Source organism: Chelonoidis abingdonii, chromosome 4 (assembly GCF_003597395.2).
Source record: "Chelonoidis abingdonii isolate Lonesome George chromosome 4, CheloAbing_2.0, whole genome shotgun sequence".
Classification (NCBI taxonomy): domain Eukaryota; kingdom Metazoa; phylum Chordata; order Testudines; family Testudinidae; genus Chelonoidis; species Chelonoidis abingdonii.
Window position 1 is genome coordinate 4,908,791 of NC_133772.1, and position 26,441 is coordinate 4,935,231.

At 51.3% G+C, this 26,441-nt stretch overlaps 2 protein-coding genes and 1 long non-coding RNA gene across 5 annotated transcripts in view; 1 reads left to right on the forward strand and 2 right to left on the reverse strand.

The window, feature by feature from the left end:
* The window catches only part of SLC5A2 (solute carrier family 5 member 2), a 33,149-nt gene that overhangs the window by 1,316 nt on the left and 5,392 nt on the right, over nucleotides 1-26,441 (reverse strand). The window contains exons 1-13 of one of the 2 annotated variants that reach the window (XM_032763146.2): nucleotides 9,749-11,736; nucleotides 5,779-5,850; nucleotides 5,288-5,392; nucleotides 5,139-5,198; nucleotides 4,425-4,529; nucleotides 4,190-4,295; nucleotides 3,998-4,078; nucleotides 3,360-3,589; nucleotides 3,145-3,280; nucleotides 2,902-3,009; nucleotides 2,586-2,736; nucleotides 2,270-2,438; nucleotides 223-438 (exon numbers count right to left, since the gene is read on the reverse strand). In XM_032763146.2, the coding sequence (XP_032619037.1) occupies nucleotides 223-438; nucleotides 2,270-2,438; nucleotides 2,586-2,736; nucleotides 2,902-3,009; nucleotides 3,145-3,280; nucleotides 3,360-3,589; nucleotides 3,998-4,078; nucleotides 4,190-4,295; nucleotides 4,425-4,529; nucleotides 5,139-5,198; nucleotides 5,288-5,392; nucleotides 5,779-5,850; nucleotides 9,749-9,841 (1,632 nt within the window). In that variant the 5' untranslated portion in view covers nucleotides 9,842-11,736. Of the gene's footprint in view, nucleotides 1-222; nucleotides 439-2,269; nucleotides 2,439-2,585; nucleotides 2,737-2,901; nucleotides 3,010-3,144; nucleotides 3,281-3,359; nucleotides 3,590-3,997; nucleotides 4,079-4,189; nucleotides 4,296-4,424; nucleotides 4,530-5,138; nucleotides 5,199-5,287; nucleotides 5,393-5,778; nucleotides 5,851-9,748; nucleotides 11,737-26,441 lie in introns of those variants that run through there. The other variant, XM_075065897.1, reaches the window with a different exon arrangement.
* Nucleotides 247-15,615, forward strand: LOC116815120 (uncharacterized). Of its 2 annotated transcripts, none has more exons than XR_004371408.2 (2): nucleotides 247-309; nucleotides 14,839-15,615. It is a non-coding gene; the product is annotated as an uncharacterized LOC116815120 (long non-coding RNA). The 2 variants fall into 2 exon arrangements; XR_004371406.2 differs by lacking the exon at nucleotides 247-309 and adding an exon at nucleotides 11,833-12,492.
* On the reverse strand, nucleotides 22,082-26,319 carry LOC116815104 (carbonic anhydrase 4-like). Its single transcript, XM_075065963.1, has 6 exons — nucleotides 26,181-26,319; nucleotides 25,318-25,466; nucleotides 24,742-24,831; nucleotides 24,423-24,495; nucleotides 23,974-24,137; nucleotides 22,082-23,509 (listed from the first exon to the last, which is right to left on the reverse strand). The coding sequence occupies exons 1-6, from the start codon at nucleotides 26,200-26,202 to the stop codon at nucleotides 23,309-23,311; spliced, it is 699 nt and encodes a 232-aa protein (XP_074922064.1). The 5' UTR covers nucleotides 26,203-26,319; the 3' UTR covers nucleotides 22,082-23,308.

The following is a 26,441-nucleotide window of genomic DNA, read 5'->3' on the forward strand; positions in this document are numbered from 1 at the left end:
CATCCTGCTCTCTCCCCCTAGGGGCGAGTGCCCTGCACTGCTGTCCCGGACACCTGGGTCCCATTCCCCGTCCTGCTCTCTCTCCCTAGGGGTGAGCACCCCTGCGCTACTGTCCTGGAAACTTCCCCACCCTGGTCTCTCCCTCCTAGGGGTGAGCGTCCTGCACAGCTGTCCCGGATGCCTGGGTCCCATCCCCTTTCCCCCCTCCCAAGGGTTGCTCACGTGCTTGTCGGGGATGGACGGGGTACAAAGCGATACCCCCACCACCAGGACGACGCTGGCAAGGAAGAGGATGATGGCGAAGTACAGGTAGTGCACCCCACAGATAAGTCTGGGGCAGGCGCTGGGGAAGATGCAGCTGCCTGTGCCGTAGGCAAATTCAGGCAGCAGACGGGCCAGGCCCATCAGCAGCCCCCCGATTAGTCCCCAGAATGCGCCCTGTGTGGAGAAAGACTGGGGAGGTCATCTGGGCTTCTGTGTTCTCGCTCCCTCATCATCCCACTGCCAGAATGCGGGTTACCCCACTCCCTCCACCCTCCCCTGTTCTCCCACTACCCAGATGCCTGGGTCCCCCACACTCTCTCCACCATCCTCCCTATGCCTGGCACTTGGGTCCCCCACATGCTCCCTTCCTCCTGCATCCTCCCACTCCCAGACACTGGGTCCCCATTCCCCACACTCCTCCCCTCCCTTCCCATTGCCTGGATGCCTGGGTCCTCTCTTTCCCTCCCCTGCTCCATCTGCTGCCTGCTGTGGACACCGGCAAACCAAGTGTCAGCTCATGCCAAGGCCTCTAGGCCTCAACTGGCCCCTGGCACACACACAGCTAGGACCCAGCCTAACTCACCTGTGTCTTAGCCTTGTTAAATTAGGTCTGAGGGGTTACCGTTTAGACTCACTGAAGCATAGAGGTAGTGAGCTCACCTATTGCCTCTGTACCCCGGTTATACTGCGGGGTTGCTCTGTAATGGTAAATCACCAGCTGGGAAAATAGCCCCACCGGGTGTGAAATGCCAGTTTGCCACAGGAGGTAGCTCCTGCCCTGCAAAAGCTGCCCCATGGGGTCTGTCTCCATGGCAATTAGCCACCCACGCTGGCCCATGCCAGCTGACTCAGTAGACATGGAGCCCAGGCTCTGGGACCCTCTGACCCTGCAGGCGCCTACAGCCTAGGCTGCGCCCGGCCATCTACACAGCCATGAAACAGCCCTGCAGCCGAAGCCTGAGTTGGCTGCGGGTGTCAGCTGCTGTGTAGCCAGACACAGCGACACCAGACAGACCAATGTGGAGCATCAGAGCCCCCCCCCACCTCCCCGAAGAGGATATGCCCATGAGGCCTCATCTTGCCAGCTTAAACTCTGGGGGAAGGGAATAAAAACCACTGCCAGGAAGAATGTGGCTGCTAAGGCTCTGAGGATAGCTCAGGAGTTTGAGCTTTAATTTGCTAACTCAAGGGTTGTGAGTTCAATCCTTGACAGGACCATTTAGGGATCTGGGGCAAAAATTTGTCTGGGGATAGGCCCTGCTTTGAGCAGGGGGTTGGACTAGATGCTCTCCTGAGGTCCCCCCCACCCTCATCTTCTATGAGGCCCAGCTTAGGTAACCAGTGCTCGGCCTCCGTTAGGGACGTATAGGGCTTGCTTGTGAGTGATGCTTCTGCCCCTTCTGGAATCTAAGACTCATTTGTGTGTGTAGCTTTAAACCTCCTTTACTCTTGTAACTAACATGCTTGTTTCTTCTTAGTTACTAAATCTTCAGCTGGTTTATTACAGGACTGGCTGCTGCCTTGTCTTTGGTGTGAGATCTGTGGTACGACTGACCTGGGGTGAGTGACTGGTCCCTTGGGAGTAACCTGAATATCGGAGGGAGTTTTGGTGTCAGTCTGCCCTGAGACTGGGACTCACGCCCTTGATTCATTCTAGAGAGTGTGACGCCTGCATCCCCACTCCCTCCTCCCCTCCCCTCTCTGTCCATTGCCTGGACACCTGGGTCCCTCACCCCCGCACTTCCCGGAGGCCCGGCCTGGGTCCCCCACATCCTCTGGCTGCCCAGATACCTGGATCTCCCATCACTCGCCTGCCTCCTCTCCATCCCTGGACACCTGTGTCTCTTCCCCCCTCCCTCACCCTCTCCTCCTCTCCATTCCCAGACACCTGGGTCCCCCAATCTCCCGCCCCCTTCTCGCCATCCCCGAACACCTGGGTCCCTTCCTCCCCACCTTGCCCCCCCCTCCTCTCCATCTCCAACTGGGTGGGTCCCCTGGCACTCACGGGCTCGTTGACCCTCTTGAAGAACAGGGCGAGGAAGAAGACAGCAGCGATGGGTGGTGCCAGGTAGCTGGCGATGGACTGTATGTAATCGAAGAGCTGCCCGCTCTGCGCCGCCTGCACCATTGGGATCCAGGCAATACTGATGGCCACCATGCACAAGATCCACACCCTGCCCAGAGACCAGAGTGAGGGGCAGGGATGTGGCTAGGCCCACAGTGCCCCCTAGTGCCGGCTGGTAGACAGGGCATGGCTGGGCCCACAGCAAGCTCAGAGGCACAGCACTCCCTGCCACACAGTGCCCGTAGTGCACCCTCACCTGCCCACAATCAGCAGCTCCTTGCTCCTGGCCTGGGGCCGCAGGCGGTTGTAGATGTCCATGGTGAATAGGGTGCTGCTGCTATTGAAGATGGAGGCCAGGGAGCTCATCAGGGCGGCCAGCATCACGGCCAGCATCAACCCCCGCAAACCTGTAGGGGGCGACAGAGAGTCATATTGCCCACGGCCTGCAGCCCAGCGCCCCCTGCTGAGCTCCCCCCCCGCCCCGCTCCCTGCAGCCTGGTGCTCCCTGCGCAGCCCGTCGTCCTCACCCCAGCAATGCACTAAGGTATTGGGGGCCAGCTCCAACTGCTTACCGGCAGGCATGAGAGTCACCACCAGCTTGGGGTAGGCAATGTTGGAGCAGCCGACTTCAGTGCCACAGATCTGCTTGCAGTCCTCTGGCACCACGCAGGCCACCTCGTCTGGAGAGAAAACGGGGTCAGTAGGGGGGGGCCAGGCCTGGAGGCAGGGGGCTAATACATGGGGCAGCTGGGATCCCGCCAGCAGGGGGCAGCAGTGGCTGTCCCTATCGCCTGGTGAGGTATGGGGCCCTGTACCTGGGTAGAGGATGCGGCTGATCATTCCTGGCATCACCATGAGGAACATTGGCAACAGCTTCAGGTACCCACAGAGGATGCAGCCGGCTTTGACGTGGGTCAGGCTCTTGCCCGCTAGGCAACGTTGCACAATCACCTGTGAGCAGGGAACGCTCCAGTGAAAGGCCCCATGCCCCGAGCCAGCCAGTCCCCCACCCCATTCCCTGCCCCCGTACCTGGTCACTGCACCAGTACCAGGTGGAGATGATGGTGAGGCCGAAGATTAGCGCTGGCCAGGGGAGGTCTCCGGTCAGGGGGTCACGGAGGAGGTGGAAGGCGTCAGGGCGGGGCTGGTAGCAGGTGGCTGAGATGTTGTACAGGGCCGGGGCTGGAGAGAGGGTGTTGCTGGGAAGGGCCTTCAGGTACTTGTCAAAGAGCCCCTGGTAGCCCCCTACCTCATGAAATGCTGCAAAGCAACCAACAGGGGGCACTGTGACCAAGAGGGGCCACGGCAGCTGCTCCCCACAGCTGGGAGCCCCCCCTCCAATAGCCAGCGCCTTTGCCGTGCTCCCTGTAGCGCCCCCTGCTGGGGCTAGAGGCACCGGGAGCCCCCCACAGCCAGCACTCCAGCCCTGCTCCCTGTAGTGTCCCCTGCTGGGGCTGGAGTCACGAGGAGCCCCCCACAGCCAGCACCCCGGCCCTGCTCCCTGTAGCGCCCCCTGCTGGGGCTGGAGTCACCGGGAGCCCCCCACAGCCAGCACCCCAGCCCTGCTCCCTGTAGCGCCCCCTGCTGGGGCTGGAGGCACTAGGGACTTCCTTTCAGCTCCAATTCCTGTCCCTGTCCGTCGGGGGAGCATGGGTGGGTCTCACTCACCAAAGCCCATGAGGACGAAGGCTCCCCCAATGATGACGAAGGTTTGCACGGTGTCGGTGTACATCAGGGCTGCCAGCCCCCCTGGGAGAGCAAGGAGGGGTGGGGTGAAACGGTGCCCACCTGGGCTCCTCTCCGCCACCCTGGGCCCAGCTCGAGCAGCTCCTGGTCCCCTCCAGCTGCAGCCCCTGTTACCTGTCACGGTGTATATGGCGGTAATTACGAGCAGGGCAATGACAGCGACGTAGATATCCCAGCCCAGTGCCTGCTGGATGAACACAGCTCCCGAGAACATGTCCACCTACGGGGGGCGATACAGGGTGGGGGGCTCAGCACTGGGCCGATGCACACAGCACCCCCTGCTGGGAGAAGCCAGGGCCAACACCCACAGCCAGTGCCCCCGCCCCCTGGAAGAGGATTAGTTACGTACTGAGATTTTAGTGAAGATGTAGAGAAAGAGGGACAGGACGGACAGATAGATCCGGATTCGCCGGCCCCCAAATCGCTTCTTCAGATACTGGGGCATCGTGATCACCTGCAGGTAAAGGGAGAACAGAACGGAACCCAGGAGTCCTGGCTCCCAGCCCTGCCCTGCTGTAACCCACCAGACCCACCCTCTCAGAGCTGAGGATAGAACCTAGGGGTCCTGGCGCCCAGCCCCCACCGCTCTAACCCACAGGGCCACCCAGATGATTCAGGGGGCCTGGGGTCTTCGGCAGCAGGGGCCTCTCACCGCCAAATTGCCACCAAACACCCGGGGCGGAAGGAACCCCTGCCACCAAATTGCTGCCAAAGACCTGGAGCAGAAGTAGTTCCGGGGGCCCGGGCCCCGTGAGAATTTTCCGGGGCCCCCCAGAGCTAGTGAAGGACCCCACTCCAGGGCCCCCAAAAAACTCTTGTGGGGGCCCCTGCTGCTCCTGGGGCAAGTTGCCCCACTTGCGCACCCCCCCCCCCGGAACCCTGCTAACCCACCAGACCCCCTTCCCTCCCAGAGCTGGGGATAGAACCCAGGAGTCCGGGCTCCCAGCTCCCCTGATCTAACCCACCAGACCCCCCCACTCCCAGAGCTGGGGATAGGACCCAGGAGTCCTGGCTCCCAGCCCCCCACCTGCCTCGCCTCGCCTCTAGCCAGTGTGATGCTCACCCCAGCAGTGAGGTAGACAGGTACGAAGAGCCATCCGAGGAGGAGAACCACGAAGAGAGCCTGGTGGGGATAGCGGAGCGGGGTCAGGGAGGGGGAGTGCGGCAGGGAGGGGGAGGCGGAGGGGGTTATGGACACTCAAAATCACTTACATTCCACTCGAAGCCGGCCACAGCCAGGCCATTGGCAGCACCGGTGCCAGCCAGCCCCACGAAGTGCCCACTGCCGATGTTACTGGCAAAGAGAGACGCACCCACCTGCAGCACAGCGTGAGGGAGAGGGATTCGGCTATGGAAAGATGCACTGAGTACTGTCCTAATGCCACCCCCTGCCCCTGGGCACTGCCCCTAATACCATTCCCTACTCCCAGGCACTGCCCCTAATGCCACCCCTCTGCCCCCAGGCACTGCCCCAATGCCACCCCCTGCCCCCGGGCACTGCCCCAATGCCACCCCCTGCCACTCAACCTCATCTCCTTGCTATGGTCCCCTGATGTCAAACCCTTGCCCCCCCATCCTCACCCCAGCTGCTGCTAGGGTCAAGTATTAAACCTCATCCCTAACCCCAGCTCTGAATCCATTCTCAAGATTGAGGGTTAGCCCCATATCTATCTATATAATCCTGCCCCCATTGCAATACTCACCGGCCACCAGACCATGTTTCTACCAGCCAGGAAGTAACCCCCGATGGTGCTCCGGTTGGTGCGACACATGGACTGCAGGGGCGAGAGCGGGAGGAGGGCATTTTCCAGGGGCTGGATGCTGCGTTTCTGCACCAACTCCAGATACCCCGTGGAGGGAGGCAGAGCTGGTTGGGTGAGTCCCCTCAGCTCTGGCTGGAGACGCAAGGCTCAGAGAAGGGTGTGGGAAGGAGCAGAGAGCTGGACCAACTCTCCTCTGGAGAGTGACTGGCCTGGGGCTCAGAGATTCAGAGGTCAGACCTGGCTGGCCTGAGGTGTCACACAAGCCAGGGAACTGCCCCAGATCATTCCTGGCTGAACGGGGGCAGATCTATTAGCACAACTTCCCAGCGATGGCGAATCAGCCCAGCCCTGGGTGAGCAGTTCCAATGGTTAATTCCCCTCAGTCTTTAAAATGTACCCTTTATTTCCAGTCTGAATTTGTCTACTTCCAGCCACTGGGGCGTGTCAGACCTTCGGCCGCTAAAGAGCCCGGAATTAATTATTTGTTCCCTATGGAGGTACGTTCAGACTGGGATCGGCCCACCCCTTAACCTGCTCTTGGTTATGCTAAATACATTGAGCTCCTGGAGTCAATCACAAGGAGGCAGGAAATGCACTTTCACCCGAGGTGCGATCGACCTTCAGAACTCCCCGCCGCCAGAAGTTGTGGAGGCCAAGATTCAAAGAGGGACTGAATATTTCAGTGGATGAAACTAGCCAGAATTGATGAGACATCCGCCTACTGCAGGGCTTCAGGGGGTCTCTGTTAGAGACTAGGTTGAGACGGGGGGAGGGGGGAAGGATGTGTGTGTCTCACATTTTCCTTTCCTGGAGACTGGGTTAGATAGGCCTCGACTGTGAGCCAACCTGGCACTGAGTGAGGAATCCCACTGTAGTGCATGTGTCTTGCCTGAGTAGTTCTGGTGTGTCCTACCATTTTAGGTCTTTGCCATGTACTGCAGCAAGCTGAGGTGTCTGCGGGGCAGGGGCAGCTCTAGGCACTAGTGCAGCAAGCATGTGCCTGGGGCAGCAAGCCGCAGGGGGCGGCCTGCCGGTTGCTGTGAGGGCTGCAGTCAGGCAGCCTTCAACGGTGTTTCTGCGGGAGGTCCACCGGTCCCGCGCAGTTTTGGTGACAGTTCAGCGGCAGGTATGGCATATGGGCGGGATAGGCAGATCACCTGCAGAACCACTGCTGAATTCACGTGACCAGCGGACATCCTGCAGAAATGCCGCTGAAGGCTGCCTGACTGCCGTGCTTGGGGTGGCAAAAATCATTGAGCCACCCCTGCCGCGGGGGGAGGCTCCCACACTCAGGGCTGTGTGCAGGTGGGGCTGGTGAGTTGGAGGGTCCACTGCGACTTATTAAAGCCATGGATCCATGGACGGGGGGCTTTGTGTGGCAAGGCGATGCAGGGGACCCACGCTGTATGTTTCTGCTCCCTGACTAATCTGCTAATCTGTTGAAATTTACACCTCATTACGGGCCTCATAGCATTCCTGGACCATGTACTTCCCAGTAATAATTAACAACCTCTTCCCCCATCCCTGCCCAATCTGGAGCCGAGATCAAAGAGCTGAGAAGAGCAAAAAAAACAACTGTACAGCCAGGATGAGGCCCCGCTAGTCCTTCCACTGTGGGATGGGACCCTCTTGGGGTCAAGTAGAGGGAGTTATAAGAGGAAAAAGGGACAGAGATGTCATAGGAGTGGTGGGACAAGGACAGTCCCATCTTGGAGCCCAACGGTTTGTGTTCTAGGTACATCAGTCATGCCAGTGACTTGTGTTCTAGACATGTCAATCACATGAGGTAGCTGGGTTCTAGGATTTAGGCATGGTGCTCAGCAAGGGAACACAATGTTTAGGTGCTGAGAAAATCACTGGATCAACACTGGGATCCAGAAAGCCTGAGCTAGGCACCGGGCTCCCTATATAATGAATGGGTGCTAGGCATGCTAGGCGGGGAGCCAGCTGAGCCAGACAATGGGAGATGGGGGGTCCTAAGTCCCGCCCCTCTAAAGGAGTTCACCCCCTCAGTCCAAGCTGCAGAGAAGCGCCTCACTCTGCCAGTGACCCAGAGCTGGGAACCCCTCTCCTGGGGTCGAGCAGCTTCGGTGCCTGCGTTGTTCCTTGTGAGAATGAGTTGAGCAACTGCCTCGCTCCACGCAAAACAGCCACAGGAGGAGGTGCCCAGCTTACAGCTTCCAGCCCAGTGCTTAGAGCACTCAGCCTGGGATGTGGAAGCTCCTGTTTCAATTCGGCCCTCTACCTGAAGAGAATCCACAGGCCGATAATACAATAGTTGGACATGGGGACTCCCTTGGTCTCTCCTGGTACAGCTCCTTCTCTACAGTGGCTTTAAAGAACAAGAGTCCCTGGGCCAGAGAGAAAGCAGGCCAGGGCTTGAGAAGGACTCTGTGGGCTGGTGGTTGGGACACCCAGCTGGGAGGTGGGAGACCCCTGGGGCCAGTCCCCTGGCTGCAATCACTCCTTCACTGAGCAACCGCAGACCAGCTCTACCAGGAGGGACTGAGGGGTCCCACATCAGCATAGCCCAGTGGGTAGCATGAACGCCTGTCCTCCCCTGGTCGGTGGGTCGTGCTGGGGCTTAGGTGCGAGACAGGTGCCCAGATGCCCAGAGGGAGGCAGCAGCTCACATGTCCTGAGGCAGAAACTCAGGCGGGTATGAAACTTCTACTACAATGACTTAGGTGTTGGGCTTGAGCCGAGTGAGAGTTTTGTGGATCTCAGGGGAGCCTAAAACTAGGACTTGGGCACCTAAGTCCTCTGTGGATGTGGGTCTCAGCCGCAGGCCCTTCTGAGCCCTGCTGTTCTGTTTTTGGGCTTCCCAGGCCGCAGCTCAGGTTCTGGGGTCAGATTTCTGGGGTTGAGCCCTGGGCTTTGGTTCTGGATCTGCCAGCAACAGCGACATGCTAGGGTCAAGATGGAAATTCAAGTTTCAGAGTCTGAGTTCCTGGGTAGTGATGCTTGATTCTAGGATGGATGGATAAGTGTGTGTGAGGGTGTGTCTGGAGACCGATAGATAGAGGGGTGTGTATGGGGATAGGCAGATAACTAAAGGGGTCTGTATGAGGATGGATAGAGACGTGAGTAGCTGGCTGGATGGGTGGATAGAGGGGGGTGTATGGGGATAGGTAGAGGGATGTGTAAGGGGATAGACACATGGCTAGAGGGGTGTGTATTGGGATAGGCAGAGGGGTTTATATGGGGATAGGCAGCTGGATAGAGGGGTGTGTATGGGAATGGATAGAGGGGTGAGTAGTGGGCTGGATGTGGATAGAGGGGGTTGTAGATAGATAAAGACAGGGCTGTGTTTGGGCTGGATGGATAGAAGGTTGGGAATCAGGATGGATACGTAGGGAGGTGTGTATGGAGACAGACGAAAGGGATAGAGAGAGGAGTGTACGGGGAGGGATGAATGGATAGACAGAGGGGTCTGTATAGGGATGGCTAGAAAGAGGGGTGTGTATAGGGAATGAAGGATGGATAGAGGGGTAGAAAGCAGGAGGTGTGTGGGGAATGATGGATGGATTAGATAGAGGGGTGTCTATGGGGATGGGTGGATGGATGGGTGGATAGATAGAGGGGTGTATATGGGGATGGATGGATAGCAGGGTGTGTATGGGGATGGAGGATGGATAGAGGGGTGTATATGTGGCTGGGTGGATGGCTGGATAGATAGCAGGACATACATGGGGATGGGGGTATAGATAGAGGGGCGGATGGATGGATGGCAAGGTGTATATGGGGATATCCTGGACTCAAGTTTTAGGTCTAATTTTGGGGTGGTCAGTTCTGGTTCCCAGAAGAGTGGCTCAGGTCTCTATCCTGTTCCATTTCTTCCCCTGGTTCCCAGTGTTGGGGGGTGGGAGAGAGGGGCTGGGGCAAAGGGCTATGTCCCCAGGTCACCTACCCAGAGCCCTACGCAGATGACCAGGACGAAGTAGCCCACGATGACCCCGATATCAGCAGGGTTGTTGATGACGGCCTGCGGCACCCTCTCCATACTGTTGCTGTCTCTCTCCCTGCACCGAAATGACACCTCCCGGAAGGGTCCCCGGGGGCCAGCATGGATGGTTAATAGCAAACCTGGTCATGGGGCTGGATCTGTGATTAACCAACCCAGAGACTGTGGGGAGGGGAGAAGTAGAATAGAATGAAGGAGTCCTGACTCCCAAACCCCGCTCTCCCACGCCGAGCTGGGGATAGAACCCAGGAGTCCTGACTTTCAGTCCCATTGTTGTGCCAGGCCCCAGCTCTGGGTTGAGTCTCCATGTGCCAGTGGCTAGTGTCAGAGCAGGGGTGTCTGTAGAGGGTGATTAACCCTGTCCCTCCGCCTTCCCTTGCTGTCTCTGCCCCACCATTCCCTGGTAGCTGGGTGGAGCTGAGCCCATGTTCTGAGCCAGCTGAAGCCCTCTCCTAGGAGAAGCAGAGTGAGGCTGGGCTGAGCCAGGCAGAAACATGCACTGCTGGTGAGTGTCACCTACCACCCTGTGCTCTCTAACAGATGGGGAGGGGCCTTCTGCCACGGGAGGGTTGTTCCAGGGAACAGGGCAAAGGGGGAGTCAGTTGTGGCAAGGAGGGATACAGAAGATTGATTTATCTTTCCTTCCATCCATCTCCATGCAGATCCATCTACATGTCTATCCATCTCCCTGCACCCTCCTCTATGTATGTATCTGTCCCCCCTCATGAACCCAACTACCTATCCATCTTTCTACAGAGTCAACTACCCATCCATCCCTCTATCACCCTACGGAGCCAACTATCCATCCTTCCATCCCCCTACAGACCCAGCTACCCATCCCTCCATCCCCCTACAGACCCAACTATCCACACCCCCTAGATCCAACTATTCATCCCTCCATTGCCCAAGACACCCAATTATCCATCCCTCCATCACCCTACAGAGCCAACTACCCATATGGATCAACTACCCTAACTCTGCATTCCTCTATGAGCCCAACCCATCCCCCCATCTCCCTATGAACCCAACTACTCAGCAATCCATCCCTCCATAAACCCAGCTACCCAGCCACCCATCCCTATATCCCCTACCTACTCACCCACACATCCTTCCATTTCTTCATCTCTGTGACGAGGTGTTCACCCCACACCAGAGAAGAAGGGGATAATGGAGGCCTCATGGGCCTCCACACCCCACCCCACAAAGAAGCAGTGGAGGTGAGTCCTCCACGCAACCTAGTGAGGAGGTGCAGGAAGCAGCCAGTTGCAGGGAGGCTGTACAGAGCAGCCAATCAAGGTCCAGTGGGATCACATAAAAGGAGTTGCAAGGCCAGAGACAGTCAATTGCTCTGGGGAGCCCAAGGAGTGAGGACTGTGTTCCTAGCAGGTTGCAGGAAAGGTAGCACCATAGACAGAGCAGTTGCTGCAAGGGGAGCAAGAGGGACCTGCTGGGACTTGCTGGTTAGATACTCTGAGACGAGGGCAAAGAATGTGCTGGGGCTGTAGGGAAGTGGCCCAGAGAATAGAAGCAGCATGGAGCAAAGTTAAGGGGTTGCAGCAGGAGGCTGCTATCTACAGGGTCCCTGCGTCAGGACCTGGAGTAGTAGGTGGACCTGGGTACCCCACCCCCCCACTTGCCACTGGGGAAGGGGCTGGACTGTTGAACTGAAATACTTCACTCCTGGAAGGAGGAAAAGACGCTGATAATGTAGCTGGAGGGCAAGAAGAGGACACTGCAGCATAGGTGCCAACTCTGTGGGTGCTCCAGGGCTGTAGCACCCACAGGGAAAAAATGGTGGGTGCTGAGCCCCCCTATCAGCATCTCTCCCTCCTTCCAGCACCTCCTGCCCACTGGCAGGCCCTGCCAATCAGCGCTTCTCCCTCCCTCTCTGCCCTCCTGCCTGCCGCAATCAGCTGTTTTTCAGCGTGCAGGAAGCTGGAGGGGGAAGGGGAAGAAGAGAGGACGCAACAATCGGGGGAGGAGTGGGGGCGGGGCGGAGGAGGAGCAGGGGCAGGGGCCATGGGGAAGAGGCGGAGCAGGGGCTGGAGCAGCACGCAGCTGTGCAGGGCATCAGGAAGTGTGGTGCCCCAAATTTCCTGGGGGCCTATGCAGCTGGGTACTTTGCGTATGGATAAGGATGGCTCTGCTGGGCACTAGTTATGGAAACACATGCCAGGATGGTACCAGAACACACTCCCTACAGATAACAGGAACAGGCTGACCTATCCTAAAGACAAGCAGGAGGATAATATGGTAGAGTTGTTTTGTGAGAGGCGGCACCCTGACACGTAGAGAGGTTGCGTCAGGAATGAGGTGTAACTTGTTTGTATCTGTGTATAAGAATGCGCCCCTGAGTGGATGGCTTTGGCGTAGGGGGCAGTGATAAATCCCGCTACTGGCTGAGCCGGTCCATTGTCAGGGAGCACATATGTACTGGAAGAACCGTAGCCATCTGATCCAGGGAGCTACAGACTGTTTCGTTTGGCTATAAACCTGGCTGGGTGCCTTTGTACCTTATCGGAGTCTGTGGTCATCGGGGGTTTTCTCGGGGTTTGCTGCGTCACCTATCTGCAGAGCCAGGGCAGCATGCAGAGGGAACACACCCATGCAACCGACTTATCAACACTGAACAGAGCAGAGCACCACACCCATAACTTCTTACAACACTGGTGACCCCAACCGCTGATCTGGTGAGTAAGCGAGCTGTCCGCTGAAGAAATCGCCAACTAACACGAGAGAAAACCACAAGCTAGGGAACCCCTTTAACCCCTCCTTGGAAATCCCCACAGAGTTTAAAAAAATATAATGGGAAGAAACGTGATGTAATTTGTAAGGCTACGGCAGAGACAGTAGCCTTGAAATGTTGACTACTGCAAACTATATCCATGGCTGTTAAATGGTTAAAACAGCAGGCCTCAGAACTGGCGGGGCAAGTAACAGTAACAAAAAAAAAAAAAAAAAAAGAGTTAAAAGAATCTATACAGCCCTGGAATGCTCCCACCCCGCTTGCAGGGCGGCGAGGAGTCCAGAGGCAGCCAGCACAGGAACAGAATAAAACATTGGAAACAGCTACAAGAAACCTGCCAAAAATACACGTGCTGTCCCCTGTTATAAATATTGGTGGTGAACAGCAGGCTTCAGGTAGCTCCCCTGTGCCTGAAGAATGGGGACAGATGTGGAAAAAGGTGGCCCTAGTAAAATTAAAAGATGAAACGGGGTCCACCGCAGTGCAACCACCACCTTATGGTAAAAGCTAAACAGGGTCCTAGACTGGTACCTGTCAGAATGGGACAAATATGTGCACAGGTGGAGAAAGTAGCACCCAACACTTTCACTGAATTGGTAAATCAAGTGAAGGAAAAAGTGGAACAGTTCACAGAGCACATTGCAAGACCGGCGCTGCGACTCAATCACAGGGGAGTGAGTACAAAGGAATTTCAAAGTCAAAAACTAAAACTGAGCAGGTTAACACCTAAAATGGATGTATTAACATATGGAGTTGCCCCAAACCAGTTAACTGCAGGAAAAAGGGGCACTCCCGCAATCTGTTTGGCATGCAGACAAAAACAGACATGGGGAGGAACAAATTCAGGTTTCACGAGAGCAGATAATTACCCCCACTCTCATCTCAGAGCCAGGATCAAAACCCAGGATGCCGTTTCCCCAACTGCTTTGACCCATAGAACCACACTCTGCACTCCACTAAAAAGATAACCTCCTCTCTCAAATATTTTTACATACCAGTATGTTTTCTTTTATATCCTTTATCAGTTTGCTAAACTTGCTGATGCTGCCTGTACTTTAAGTGGGTTCTAGGCCACGAAAGCTTATGCCCAAATAAATTTGTTAGTCTCTAAGGTGCCAAAAGGTAAAAACTTTAAATCCAGTAAATTAACTATTTTAACCTTCCAGGAATGCAACAGCTGGAATTATTCCTAACTTTCTTGAAGATAGGGTTGCCAAGCAAGAGAAATGCACACTCTGCTTCTAATCCTAACCACTCACTAATATTTGAAACATGGACTTTTCTTATTTCCATATAACATTATTTTAAAACTCTGCTAAGTATAAGTAATGTAAAATTCCTTGTTACCAAATTAATACAATAAATTTGGCAAATATATATTTTTACCATTTTTTGTTAAAAGTTTTAAATAAGGTAATAGATTGTTTATTCAAATGTTTAACCCTTTTTAGTTTTGTTTGCCTTATTTTGTATAGTTATGGACAGAATTCTAGTGCCGTTTGTTTTCAACTGTAAGTTTGTCTCGTATGCAGGGCCGGCTCCAGGCACCAGCTAAAGAAGCAGGTGCTTGGGGCGGCCAATACCAAGCAGTGGCCCTCCGGCCGCTATAGGGGCAGCATGTCCAGGTCTTTGGCGGCAATTTCGCAGCGGGTCCCTCAGTCCCTCTCCAAGCGAAGGACCCGCAGCTGAATTGCTGCCGAAGAGTGGAACGGTGCGATTGCGCTGCCACGGCTTTTTGTTTGTTGTTTTGCGCCACTTGGGGCAGCAGAAAATCTGGAGCCGCCCCTGCCTGTATGTCACGTATGCTGTCTTGTGTTGCATGTTGTGTGTGTCACGTGACTATTTTTTATTTTTGTTGCAACAAAAATCAATTTGATACCCTTTATATATAAAAGGGACCACACTATTTTAATGTTATGGTTGGGGTATAACCATCATAATATTATTAACACCATTTTTTTCAAGCTCAACAAGGTCTCGGTTATAAATATATGTACATATATTTCTGCAGCAACAAATGCCATTGCAAACAAAAAGAATTCTCTTTTAGTAATCAGGTTTGGTTTGTTTTTTAATTTTTATTTGTTATTCAAAGAAAAAATGTAAGGGGAAACATCAACATTAAGGTAAAAATAATATTAACAAAACGTCAATTTCTTGTTTGGGTTTTTATAAACTTGTTTGCACTTTTAAATATAGTTATAAAAATGTGATAGCAAAAATGTTTAAAAACAACAATTTATGCATAAAGCTGATCAAACATTTCAACAGCTTTCCACATTTTCAACAGGTTTCTACCTTTGGCTCCCAAACAAAACAAAGAATCATGGACGTTTAATACCCACAAAGTATTTGCATGGACCTGTATTTAAAAATTTGTTTTAGTTAAATTTTATAGTTAGTTGAATTTTATACGCTTTTCTTTTGTTATGTTAATGAGAAGCAATGGTTGTTAATGCTTCTAAACAGTTAACAGAAGTGGAATAGGTATCACAAGCAAATTCAATCTAAAAAGCTTGGTAAAAATTCTGTTATTAACTCGTTTGCCAAAACTCAGCAAGGGAAAGCAATACACCTTCTCACAGAAGATTGTAAGCATCTATTTTAGCGGTTAAGCATTTTATTTAGAATAAAATATTAGTAATGCACCTCAACTGAAAATGAATGTCTGCTCCACAATTGCAGAAGTATAACTTGTGTTATAAAAGACTTGGTCTCTATTACATTGTTCCTATTACACTGCAAATAACTAAGGTGAACTTTGTATTAAGTTTGAGTTACTGAAAACAAACAAAAAAAATTTACTTTGTTAACTAACAGAAGTTGTTTAAGTTGCATCCCACAGACCAAAGACACCAGAAGATCTCACACTACAAAAACACCAGATGGTATCAGCATCCAGTGAAGAAACCCCCCGAAGCATCAAGAAAAGAAAAATGAAGTGCTTTATACCTAAGAGCCTGGTCAAATACACTTCAATCTACCCTATTCAGTTGGCAATCAGCTAGAAATCACTGTCAGTTAATTTGAATTTGGCTTCTGCATAAAAGCAACTATTATTGCTGAATTATTGTGGTAGTGTTGTATTATTGTTCCATATCATTTACAATGTTCATAACATTGCTAACCTGTCTAACCAACGCACAGGTAAAAATCAACAGATGAACGGCAGCAAACATGAAGGCAAGGAAAAAAACAAATTGGTAACGAAATTAAGTTATCCAGTAACTACAAATTGGGTAAACAAATTCCCGGTTAATACCAGTCGTAATGTTGGGTTACTGACACCGCATCCTAGCTAAGGCACATGTTATTCAAAACAGTCTGGATACCAATACTACATCCTGACACAGCAATATTTGATAAATTGGTTACTGTCCATTCAGTAGGTTATCTGGATGACAGCATCCATAGGAAAAACTGGATCTACGTCAACTGCTGCTGTATCACAGAGCAGTTCAACCAGTGGAACTGAGAAGCAAGCCACTTCTGTTTCCTGCCCAGTGAAGCTTACCAGAGGGTGACAACCACCAGCTTGGGTAACCTATAACATAAATGGGCAGTACTGTGTAGTAACTAATTACAAGACATTTATATATAAAGGCCTCAGTGGTAGTGTCACTACTCCAAATTTCTGTTTTACTTCTCATGTACATAATCCTGTGGAACACGCTATAACAGGGCTTGGCAACCTTTCAGAAGTGATGTGCCGAGTTTTCATTTATTCACTTGAATTTAACGTTTTTAAAGGGTCTCTTTCCATAAGTCTAGAATATAGAACTAAACTACTGTTGTATGTAAAGTAAATAAGGTTTTAAAAATGTTTAAGAAGTTTCATTTGAAATTAAATTAAAATGCAGAGCCCCCCCGCGGACCGGTGGCCAGGAGCCGGGCAGAGTGAGTGCCATTGAAAATCAGCTCGTGTGCTGCCTTCGGCACCCGTGCCATAGGTTGCCTACCTCTGATCTAATATGAATGTGTTTCTGTGGCAGTAAAGTCAAAGGGCCAGAGTACAACACCAGCTTGGAAAAAACCTGGTTATGCTTGGATATAAGGTGGTGTCATATGTACACATACATACTAGACACCTATACCCATATACGCTACAAATATATATATAAAGAATATGGCTATGATATATATATTAATTATGAGGGTGTGCCTCTAAGGCTGAGTCATAATACTACATTCCTCAGTCATGGTCCCAGGCCTAACATTCCCAGGCCCACCATAAGGGACTAAAAATAATTGCATAATAAAATCTATCAGTCGTACAAGGGAATGTGCAGACTAAAGACAGCTGGGGCATGAGTGGATGGATGGTGAAATGAGGTGACCACATAACAGTGTTTAGTCCACTGGGTTATCTTCAGTCCAAGCATTGTGCTTTTCCTGGACAAGGGGTAAACATCCTCCCCATAAAAAGGCAAAAAGTGGGGGAATGTAGTAAGAGGAGGCCCTGAGACATAAACTCTTGTATCAGAGGCCTGGTATGGAGCCTAAGGCCTGAACTAAAGTAACGGTCAAGACTTTGCTAACATAAAGCAAAGTTCAGCTGTGAGCCAGAGGCAGGCCCTGCTCACAGACGCTGGCAAGAAGAGGACCGATGTTGTAAAAATACACATACCTAAAAGCAGGGTGACCAGAAAGTAACTGTGAAAAAATGGGTCAGGGGCTGAGGGGTAATAGGCGCCTATATAAGAGAAAGTCCCCAAAAAGGACTGTCCCTTTAAAAATGGGACATCTGGTCACCCTACTTAAAAGGTACTGGGCACTAGTTATAGAGACACGTGCCAGGATTAGGGTGACCAGATGTCCCATTTTTGAAGACTTTTTCTTATATAGGCTCCTATTATGCCCCCACCCCCATCCCATTTTTCCACAGTTGCTATGTGGTCACCCTAGCCAGGGTGGTAGCAGAACACTCTGGTATTAGCACATTCCCCACAGATAACAGGAACAGGCCGACCTATCCTACAGACAGGGGCAGGAGGATAATACGGTAGAGTTGTTTTGTGAGAGGCGGCACCCTGACACGTAGAGGGGTTGCACCTCTACGCGTCAGGAGTGATGCGTAACCTATTTGTACCTGTGTATAAGAATGCACCCCTGAGGAGTTGTCTTTGTCTGGCCTAGGGGGTAGTGGTAAATCCTGCCACTGACTGAGCCGGTCCATTGTCAGGAAGCACATACGAACTGGCAGAACTGTAGACATCTGATCCAGGGAGCTAGAGACTGTTTCGTTTGGCAGTAAACCTTGCCGGTTGCCTTCATACCTTATCAGAGTCTGTGGTCATCGGGGGTTCTCTCAGGGTTTGCTGTGTCAGCGATCTGCAGAGCTGGGGGAGCACACAGAGGGAACACACCCAGGCAACTGACTGTTATCAACACTGAACAGAGCAGAGCACCACACCTATGACTTCTGACAACCGGAGCCATCAAGATACTAAACCACCATCAATGGCCCACACCTTGCATAATTACAATAGGACCACAGAATTATACTTCATATTTCTAGCTCCAGATGCAAGAATGATACATCCATACAAATAAAATGACCACACTCAGTAGATTATAAGCTTTGTAATGATACCTTACAAGAGACCTTTTGCCTAAAGCATATTCCAGTTACATCATATTCATACTCATAAGCATATTTCCATAAAACGTATGGAGTGCAATGTCACACTCCCCCCGGAGGTTTTAATCACTGGCAAAGTATCTAGAACCTAAGGTGGAGGCTGGGCTGCAGGGACTAGAAGGATGATGTAGCGATGCTGGCTTTGGTAGGATTTGAGTGTGTCAGTTCAGGACAGATTGCTTAAAGCAGGACAGTTGCAGCCCAAGGCAAACCAAACCAGCCAGACAGAGAAGACAGTCTTACCCCACTGGCTAACCATAAGTCATACTAGTAATTCCCTTAGACACTCCAGTTTCCCAGTATCACCACCAGTGCCACTCGTTATGTCGATGAATAGTTATAAAAACTGACACCCCAGTAAAAGAAAAAAGGTTCACCTGATCCCAAAGGACCACGCCCCAGACCCAGGTCAATGTACAAATCAGATCTTACCCAAAATCATGCTGTTGACAATCCTTAAGAATCTAAAATCTAAAGGTTTATGAAAGGAAAAAGATGTAGATGAGAGCTAGAATTGGTTAAATGGAATCAATTACATCCAGTAATGGTAAAGTTCCTGGTTCAGGATTGTAGCAGTGATAGAATAAACTGCAGGTGATACATCATTCAGTTCTTTGTTCAGAGCTTCAGTTTGTAGCAAAGTCCCTCCAGAGGTAGAACCAGGATTGAAAACAAGATGGAGATAGGGCAACTGTCTTTTATAGTCTCTTCCAGGTGTAAGAACACCTCTTTGTTCTTACTGTGAAAAATTACAGCAAAATGGAGTCTGGAGTCACATGGGCAAGTCACATGTCCATCATGACGCAGTTCTTTACAGGTGGCAGCCATTGCCCACATGCTATCTTGAAAGTCCCCAGGAAGAATTCTTATGTGAACTAGAATCTCCCAAGGTCTGTTGTCAGTTAAGTGTTTCTTGACTGAGCACTTAACTTGCAAATTCCTTTCTCAAGAAGCTGACCAAATGCTTTACTAAGGCTACAGAATACATTGATATACAAGTGTGTAGCCAATGTTCATAACTTCAACCACAGAAATGATACACACACAGCTAGCATAATCATAATCAGCAAATCATACCCTTCCCATAGACACCTTACATGACAACCTTTGTACAATATTTGGTGCAAATATTTAACGGTGGTTGCAACAGTGATCTATACGGTTACAGGTTATGTCAGTAATGTCACAGATGGGTAAAAATAAATGAAAGGTTTCTGCTAATTTGCTAATGCAAATGGACCTACCAGCACCTCTTTAAACACAGGGACGATTTTGGTGTTTGCACTTCATTTAGGAAGTGAAGGCAGCTTCAGTGTAAGTGGCATTTACCTAGTTATCTGCAGTTGTGCAAAATGCCAGGGATGGCCCCTGATCCTGGAAAAACAAATGGCAATTCAGTGATCAGTGCCATGCCACTAGCGAATCAAACAAGTTGTCCTGGGTCTTGCTTTAATTCAGCTCCAATCTTGCACCACAAAAGGCTTATGAGCTATAGGTATTCAAAGCAAATAATGGATTATTAGGGTTGGAAGGGACCTTGAGAGATTATCTAGTCCAACCCCCTGTTTAAAGCAAGACCAATCCCCAAATGGCCCCCTCAAGGATTGAGCTTAGAAGCCTGGGTTTAGCAGGCCAATGCTCAAACCACTGAGCTATCCCTCCCCCCAGTTGGTAAGTGAATTGCCAATGAAACAAGAAGGAAAACCATGCTTGCCAACGTTTCTAAAGGGAAAGATCTCCAAAAAGAATGTTTGTTGTAGATTAAATCCTGCAAATTGTAACTCCCTTTCTGGGTTATTTAATTATCAAACTGAAAGTATGACTGACCAAATGGAGATCCAGATACTTTAAAGAATGTTATTGAGCAAAGAAGCCACAGAAGTTATTCTGTTATCTAACCCAGCAGCCTCTGGCAAAAAATGCTCTGGATTAGAAAGGTAAGATTCATGCAAACTAGAAGAGGGGACAAGACGCTGTCTGATGCAGAAAGTGTTTAAAAATGCAAATCCTATAACCTCTGTTCAGATTAATTTTTCCGTGGGTACTTGGGGGAGTATAAAAATTACTCAGCTCAATCAGGAAAACCTATTCTGCAGTTGTGTTTTAGAAACAATGATATGAATGAATCAGAGAGTAGGTATTTTAACATAGTTTTATACCAGTGTAACAGCATCCACAAAGCTGAACAGTTTTGTAAAGCTTTTTTAGTTTCACTAAAATATTCACTTAACTTTCTGAAAAAACCTTCTCCCAAAGTCTAAGCTGTGGCTTCAAAACCAGTAATAGTTTAGGTCCCAAAAGACTAATTATTAGCTAAAACAATCAAGAGTCCTTGTAGCACTTTAGAGATTAAACACATTTATTTGGGCATAAGCTTTCGTGGGCTAGAACTCACTTCATCAGATGCATGGAGTGGAAAATACAGTAGCAGGTATATCTGTACATAGTATATGAATAAATGAGAATTGCGTTACGGGGGGGTTGTGGGGAATCAGTCTACCGAGACAATTCAATTAACAGTAGGATACCAAGGGAGGAAAAATCACTTTTGTAGTGGTAATGAGGGTGGCCTATTTCAAACAGTTGACAAGAAGGTGTGAGTAACAGTAGGGGGAGATTAGTATGGTAAAATTAGGTTTTGTAGTGACCCAACCACTCCCAGTCTTTATTCAGGCCTAATTTGATGGTGTCCAGTTTGCAAATTAATTCCAGTTCTGCAGTTTCACGTTGGAGTCTGTTTTTGAAGTTTTTTTGTTGAAGAATTGCCACCTTTAAGTCTGTTGTTGAGTAACCAGGGAGACGGAAGTGTTCTCAGACTGGTTTTTGAATGTTGCAATCCCTGATGTCAGATTTGTGTCCATTTATTCTTTGGCATAGAGACTGTCCGGTTTGGCCAGTGTACATGGCAGAGGGGCATTGCTGGCACATGATGGCATATATCATATTGGTAGATGTGCAGGTGAATGAGCTACTGATGGTGTGGCTGATGTGGTTAGGTCCTATGATGGTGTCCTTGAATAGATATGCAGAGAGAGTTGGTACTGGGGTTTGTTGCAGGGTTTGGTTCCTGGGTTAGTGTTTTTGTTGTGTGGTTCCTGGTGAGTATTTGCTTCAGGTTGGGGGGCTGTCTGTAAGTGAGGACTGGCCTGTCTCCCAAGGTCTGTGAGAATGAGGGATCATCCTTCAGGATACGTTGTAGATCCTTGATGACGTGCTGGAGAGGTTTTAGTTGGAGGCTGTAGGTGACGGCTAGTGGTGTTCTGTTCCTTTTTTTGTAGATGACTTCTGGGTAACCTTCTGGCTTTGTCAATCTGTTTCTTAACTTCACCAGGTGGGTAATGTAGTTTTAAGAATGCTTGATAGAGTTCCTGTAGGTGTTTGTCTCTGTCTGAGGGATTGGAGCAAATGCGGCTGTATCTTAGAGCTTGACCGTAGACAATAGATGGTGTACATGATCATGGATCTACAACCTATCCTGAAGGATGATCCCTCATTCTCACAGACTTTCGGAGACAGGAAAGTCACTGAGGTCACACATCAAAAAACTCACAGAACTGAAGTGTTGCCAGGTGCCTGGCAAACCCTAAAAACTCTCTGGCAGGTGAAGAATTGTATAAAGTTGTATGACAGTTTTATTATTTCTAAGAAATTTGACATAAAAAATATAATATAAACGTTTACTTTTCTGAACACCACCTTCAGTGGCATTATTTGCCCACTAGGAGAATTTGAGGACAGGCCCTGGCCCTAAGGCAAATTGAGTTCGAGACCCCTGGTATAAAGCTTATACAAGGTAAACTCATAAATTGTCCACTCTCTATAACACTGATAGAGGGAGATGCACAGCTGTTTGCTGCCTCCCCACCCCCAGGTATTAATCAGTTACTCTGGGTTCATTAATAAACAAGTGATTTTATTAAGTATAAAAAGGAGGATTTAAGTGGTTTCAAGTAGTAACAGGCAGAGCAATGTAAGTCATCAAGCAAAATAAAGCAAAAACACGCAAGTCTAAGCGTAATACATTAAGAAACTGATTACAGGTAATATTTCACTCCCAGAGATGTTCCAAAAAGCTTATTGCACAGACTAGACTCCTTCCTAGTCTGGGCCCGATCCTTTCCCCTGGTACAGTCCTTGTTAGTTCCAGCAGACATTTCTGGTGATAAACAGGGGTTTTCTCATGACTTAGGTGGTAAACATGGGTGTTCTCATAACTGGCCTTCTTTGTCCTGTTCCACACCCTTTTACAGCTTTGGCACAAGGCGGGAACCTTTTGTCTCTCTGGGTCCCCACCCCTACGTCTAAATGGGAAAGTACCAGATTTAAGATGGATTCCAGTATCATGTGGCATAGTCACATGTCCTGTAAGACCTCATTCTTCATTACCCAAGGGCTGGCCCACACGTACACAGGAAGGCTTGCAGGTAAATAAACATATTACAAGCAATTGTCCTAGTCCATGGAGGCATCAAGATTCGCACACACTCGCACACAACCGACTGTTATCAACACTGAACAGAGCAGAGCACCACACCCGTGACTTCTGACAACAGGAGCCATCAAGATTCTAAACCACCATCAATGGCCCACACTTTGCATAATTACTATAGGACCTCAGAGTTATACTTCATATTTCTAGCTTCAGATACAAGAACGATACATTCATACAAATAGGATGAACACACTCAGTAGATTACAAGCTTTGCAATGATACCTTACAGGAGACCTTTTGCATAAAGCATATTCCAGTTCCATCATATTTACATACATAAGCATACTTTTATAAAGCATATGGAGTACAACGTCACCCCCCCTCTGCCCACTCAGTCCAAACTCCTGGCAGTGTGGGGCTTGCAATCCATTCCTCCTGAGAAAGGCTAGTTGAAGGGTGCATTCCCACCCAGTCTCAAAGAAGACTGTGATCAATGCTGATTTCCAGGACTGCGGAGCAAAATCTCTCTCTATTTTATAGATGGGGAAACTGAGGCCCAGAGCGGGGATGGTGCTTGATGACAGTCACACAGGGAGTCTGTGGCTGAACCAGGAATAGAACCCAGGAGTCCTGGCTCCCAGCGCCCCCCCGCTTAGGCCCAGTCTCTAGGTGTCTGGCTTTGTCCCCCTATAGTTGCCAGGTGATTGCTGTGATACTGAGTAAAGGGATCAAGGCTGCAGTCCGCGGGGTGGAAGAGGAACTGGGGGAGACTCGGAGGGCTGCCGAGGCCTCCACTTGGCGATCCCCAAGGCTCTGTAAAGGCCGGTAGTTGTTCTGCAGCTTATCAGATGAGTCTGTGGAGCGGAGCATGGAGGTGAACGCAGTCACCTGGGGGAAGGAGACAGATTAGTACGGGAGGGGCAAATTGAGGGGGGAGGCAAACTTGGGGTGCCCTACTGAGTGGAGCAGAGGACACCCCATCAACGGAGAGAACTGAGAAGGTTCTGATGGAGATCACTTTGTACCAGGGCCACCCACAGGATTCAGCAGGCCTGGGGCAAAGCAATTGCGGGGGCCCCTTCCATAAAAAAAAAGTCGCAATACTATATTTTCATGGAGGCCCCTGTGGGGCCCAGGGCAAATTGCCCCACTTGCCTGCCCCTCTGTGCGGCCCTGCTTTGGAGCAGAGAAGGGGGTTTGAACAGCAGAGGGGAGGGGAGCTGGAAAAGGACCCAGAAGTCCTGACTCCCAGCCCCTGCTTCTCTCACTCACCAGAACCCACTCCCCTCCCAGAGCTGGGGAGAGAACCCAGGAGTCCCTTCCCTCCAACCTACATGCACACTTGCACTCACCACCCCAGGAGGCACCAGGATGGGGTCAGGGAAGACAGTCCAGACCACGACTTCATCACAGTTGGGAGTGGTGAGAGAACCCTGGTAGCGGTAATAGCGGGCTAGGTCCACCGAGCCCAGGAGCCCCCGCAGGGAGAAGGAGCCATCCAGATCCTTATCCTCCCCTGGAGGGGCAGAGGGAGAGTGAGGGCCCAGCTCGGCCCCTCCCAGAGCTGGGGATAGAACCAGGAGTCCTAGCTCCCAACCCCCCTGCTCTAACCCACTAGATCCCACTCTCCTGCCAGCTTTAGGGACAGAACCCAGTAGTCTGGACTCCTCGCCCCCACCCCGCTCCTCACATCCATTATTCTCTCTTGCCTGCTGGTAGCACAGAGCTGTACTGTCCCCAGCCCCATTGCTAGGCCAGCCATAATCCACCTCTCCCGCACCCCAGTTCAGGGGATACTCACCCTTCAGAGCCACCTTCTTCAAGTGCTGGGTGAAGGAATCCCAGGAGTGGGAGGGGCGTGCATGGGCTGTTGCCTGAGGGACACGATCACATGAGTACAGCAAATAGGGAAACTGAGGCGTGGGGAGGGCTGGGAGTCCTAGAGTGACTCAGAGTAAGACTCCAGCCCCTCCTCGAATCATCAGATACCACTTCCCACCCAGAGAACCCAGGAGTCCTGCTGCCCAGTCCCCACTGTTCTAACTTATTAAACCCCACTGCCTGTCCAGAGCTGGGGATAGAATCCAGGAGTCCGGGCACATCGCCCTGCACTGCCTCACCTGGAGGAAGAAGGCCAGCACAGCAATTCCCTCGGGATACTTGAGGGCGTCATCCATGCTCAGGTTGTTCTTGGTATGAACAATGTGGAGCTAAAGGGGGAGAGAGAGAAAAATTGGAGATCACCCCCATGGAACTCCCTGTTGCTCCTTGCATCACAGTGCCCCCTACTGATCCCCCCGCCTGCTCCCTGCCAGCACAGTGCCCCCTGCTGAGCCCCCTCCCTGCTCCCTGACATAGCACCCCCTGCTTAGCCCCCACCACCGCCTGCCAGCACAGTGCCCCCTACTGAGCTCCCTGTCTGCCCCCTGCAGCACAGCGCCCCCCTACTGAACCTTTCTGCCCATACCCCTGCAGCATGGCACCCCTACTGTGGCCCCCTGAACCTGAAGCACAGTGCCCCCCGCCAAACCCCTGACTGCTCCTGCAGCACAGCGCCCCCTACTGAGCCTGATTGCCTGCTCCTTGCAGCACAGCACCCCCTACTGAGGCCCCCAGCCTGCTCCAGACCTCACAGTGCCCCCTAGTTCTGCACTGGGGCATTGGGGCCAGTGCTGTGCCCTCTGCCCCTCTCTCACCTCCATGGAGAACCCTTTGTGATTGATGTAATGCTCCGAGCCAGGCCGGGCTGCCCCCTGGCCCCAGTGCAGGTGGAAGGATTTGGCTGTGTAGATAGCTGGGAGCCCCTGGGCGCTGAGATGGAGCCCATCCACTAAATGCATGTCCACTGTAGGGAGAAGGAGAGAGACCAACACAGGGAATGGGACCCAGGTGTCTGGAGTGGCAGCTGTGAGCTAGGGAGAGACATGGTGGGAAATGGGACCCAGCAGGGCTGTTATAATGGGTGGGGTGAGAGGGGCTGCCAGCCAAGTGTGCCCCACTGTTTGAAAACTGTCGCCTCCTGCCAGGAGCTGGCGGATTCAGAAGCTGATGGGAGCCGCAAATGCCCACTTGGGCCCCTGGCTCTGCTCGAGCTATAGGAGCCGGGGTGCTGGCTGGGCTGCCAGGTGGCCCTCCCTGCCCTGTGCACTGAGCCAGGCCACCCTCTGCACAGCCAGGTGCTCCCCAGGCAGGGTGGGGGACAGCTTCTCTCCCCTTCTGTGCTAAATTGAAGGCAAAATTTGGGGGGGGGGGGTGCACGGACCCTGCCTGCCCCCCCCATGTGTTGCCTCTGGGGATACAAATATCTTTTTGCTCATGACAGGTGCTTAAAGTGCCTAGATTCTGGCTCTGGAACTCAGGCAATCCAAGCATGGCAGCGCAGGGTGCTCGCTTTAGGGGGCTCTCTGTACCTACCTGACATGTGTCTGATGAAGTGGGTATTCAACCATGAAAGCTCATGCTCCAGCACGTTTGTTAGCTGATAAAGTGCTACAAGACTCTTTGTTGCTTTTTTACAGATCCAGACTAACACGGCTCCCCCTCTGATACCCGTACCTACCTGTCTTCCCTGTATTTTCCATGGAGATAAGCTTCCTGGCATCCCCATAGCCAGCGAGGGACACAGCCCCCAGGTGGGGATTGTGGACAGCCGCAGGGGTGACGATGTTGACGAGGGGGACTGCCTGCTGCAGATCCTCTCAAAGCTGAGAGAGCAACAGAAGAGAGACAAAGACCCAAGACAAAAAAACCCACAAATTCCCTCCCTTGAGCTTTGAAAACTCCTGTTTCCTGATTGGTCCTCTGGTCAGGTGTTTGGTTC

Excerpts from the sequence above, each read along its gene's own strand:
- LOC116815104 (XM_075065963.1), bottom strand. The coding sequence starts at position 26,202 with ATGGAAAATACAGGGAAGACAG. Across the intron at positions 25,467-26,180 it reads GGAAAATACAGGGAAGACAG|TGGACATGCATTTAGTGGAT; the intron begins GTAGGTACGGGT and ends TTCTCCCTACAG. Across the intron at positions 23,510-23,973 it reads TCCTGGTGCCTCCTGGGGTG|GTGACTGCGTTCACCTCCAT; the intron begins GTGAGTGCAAGT and ends TCCTTCCCCCAG.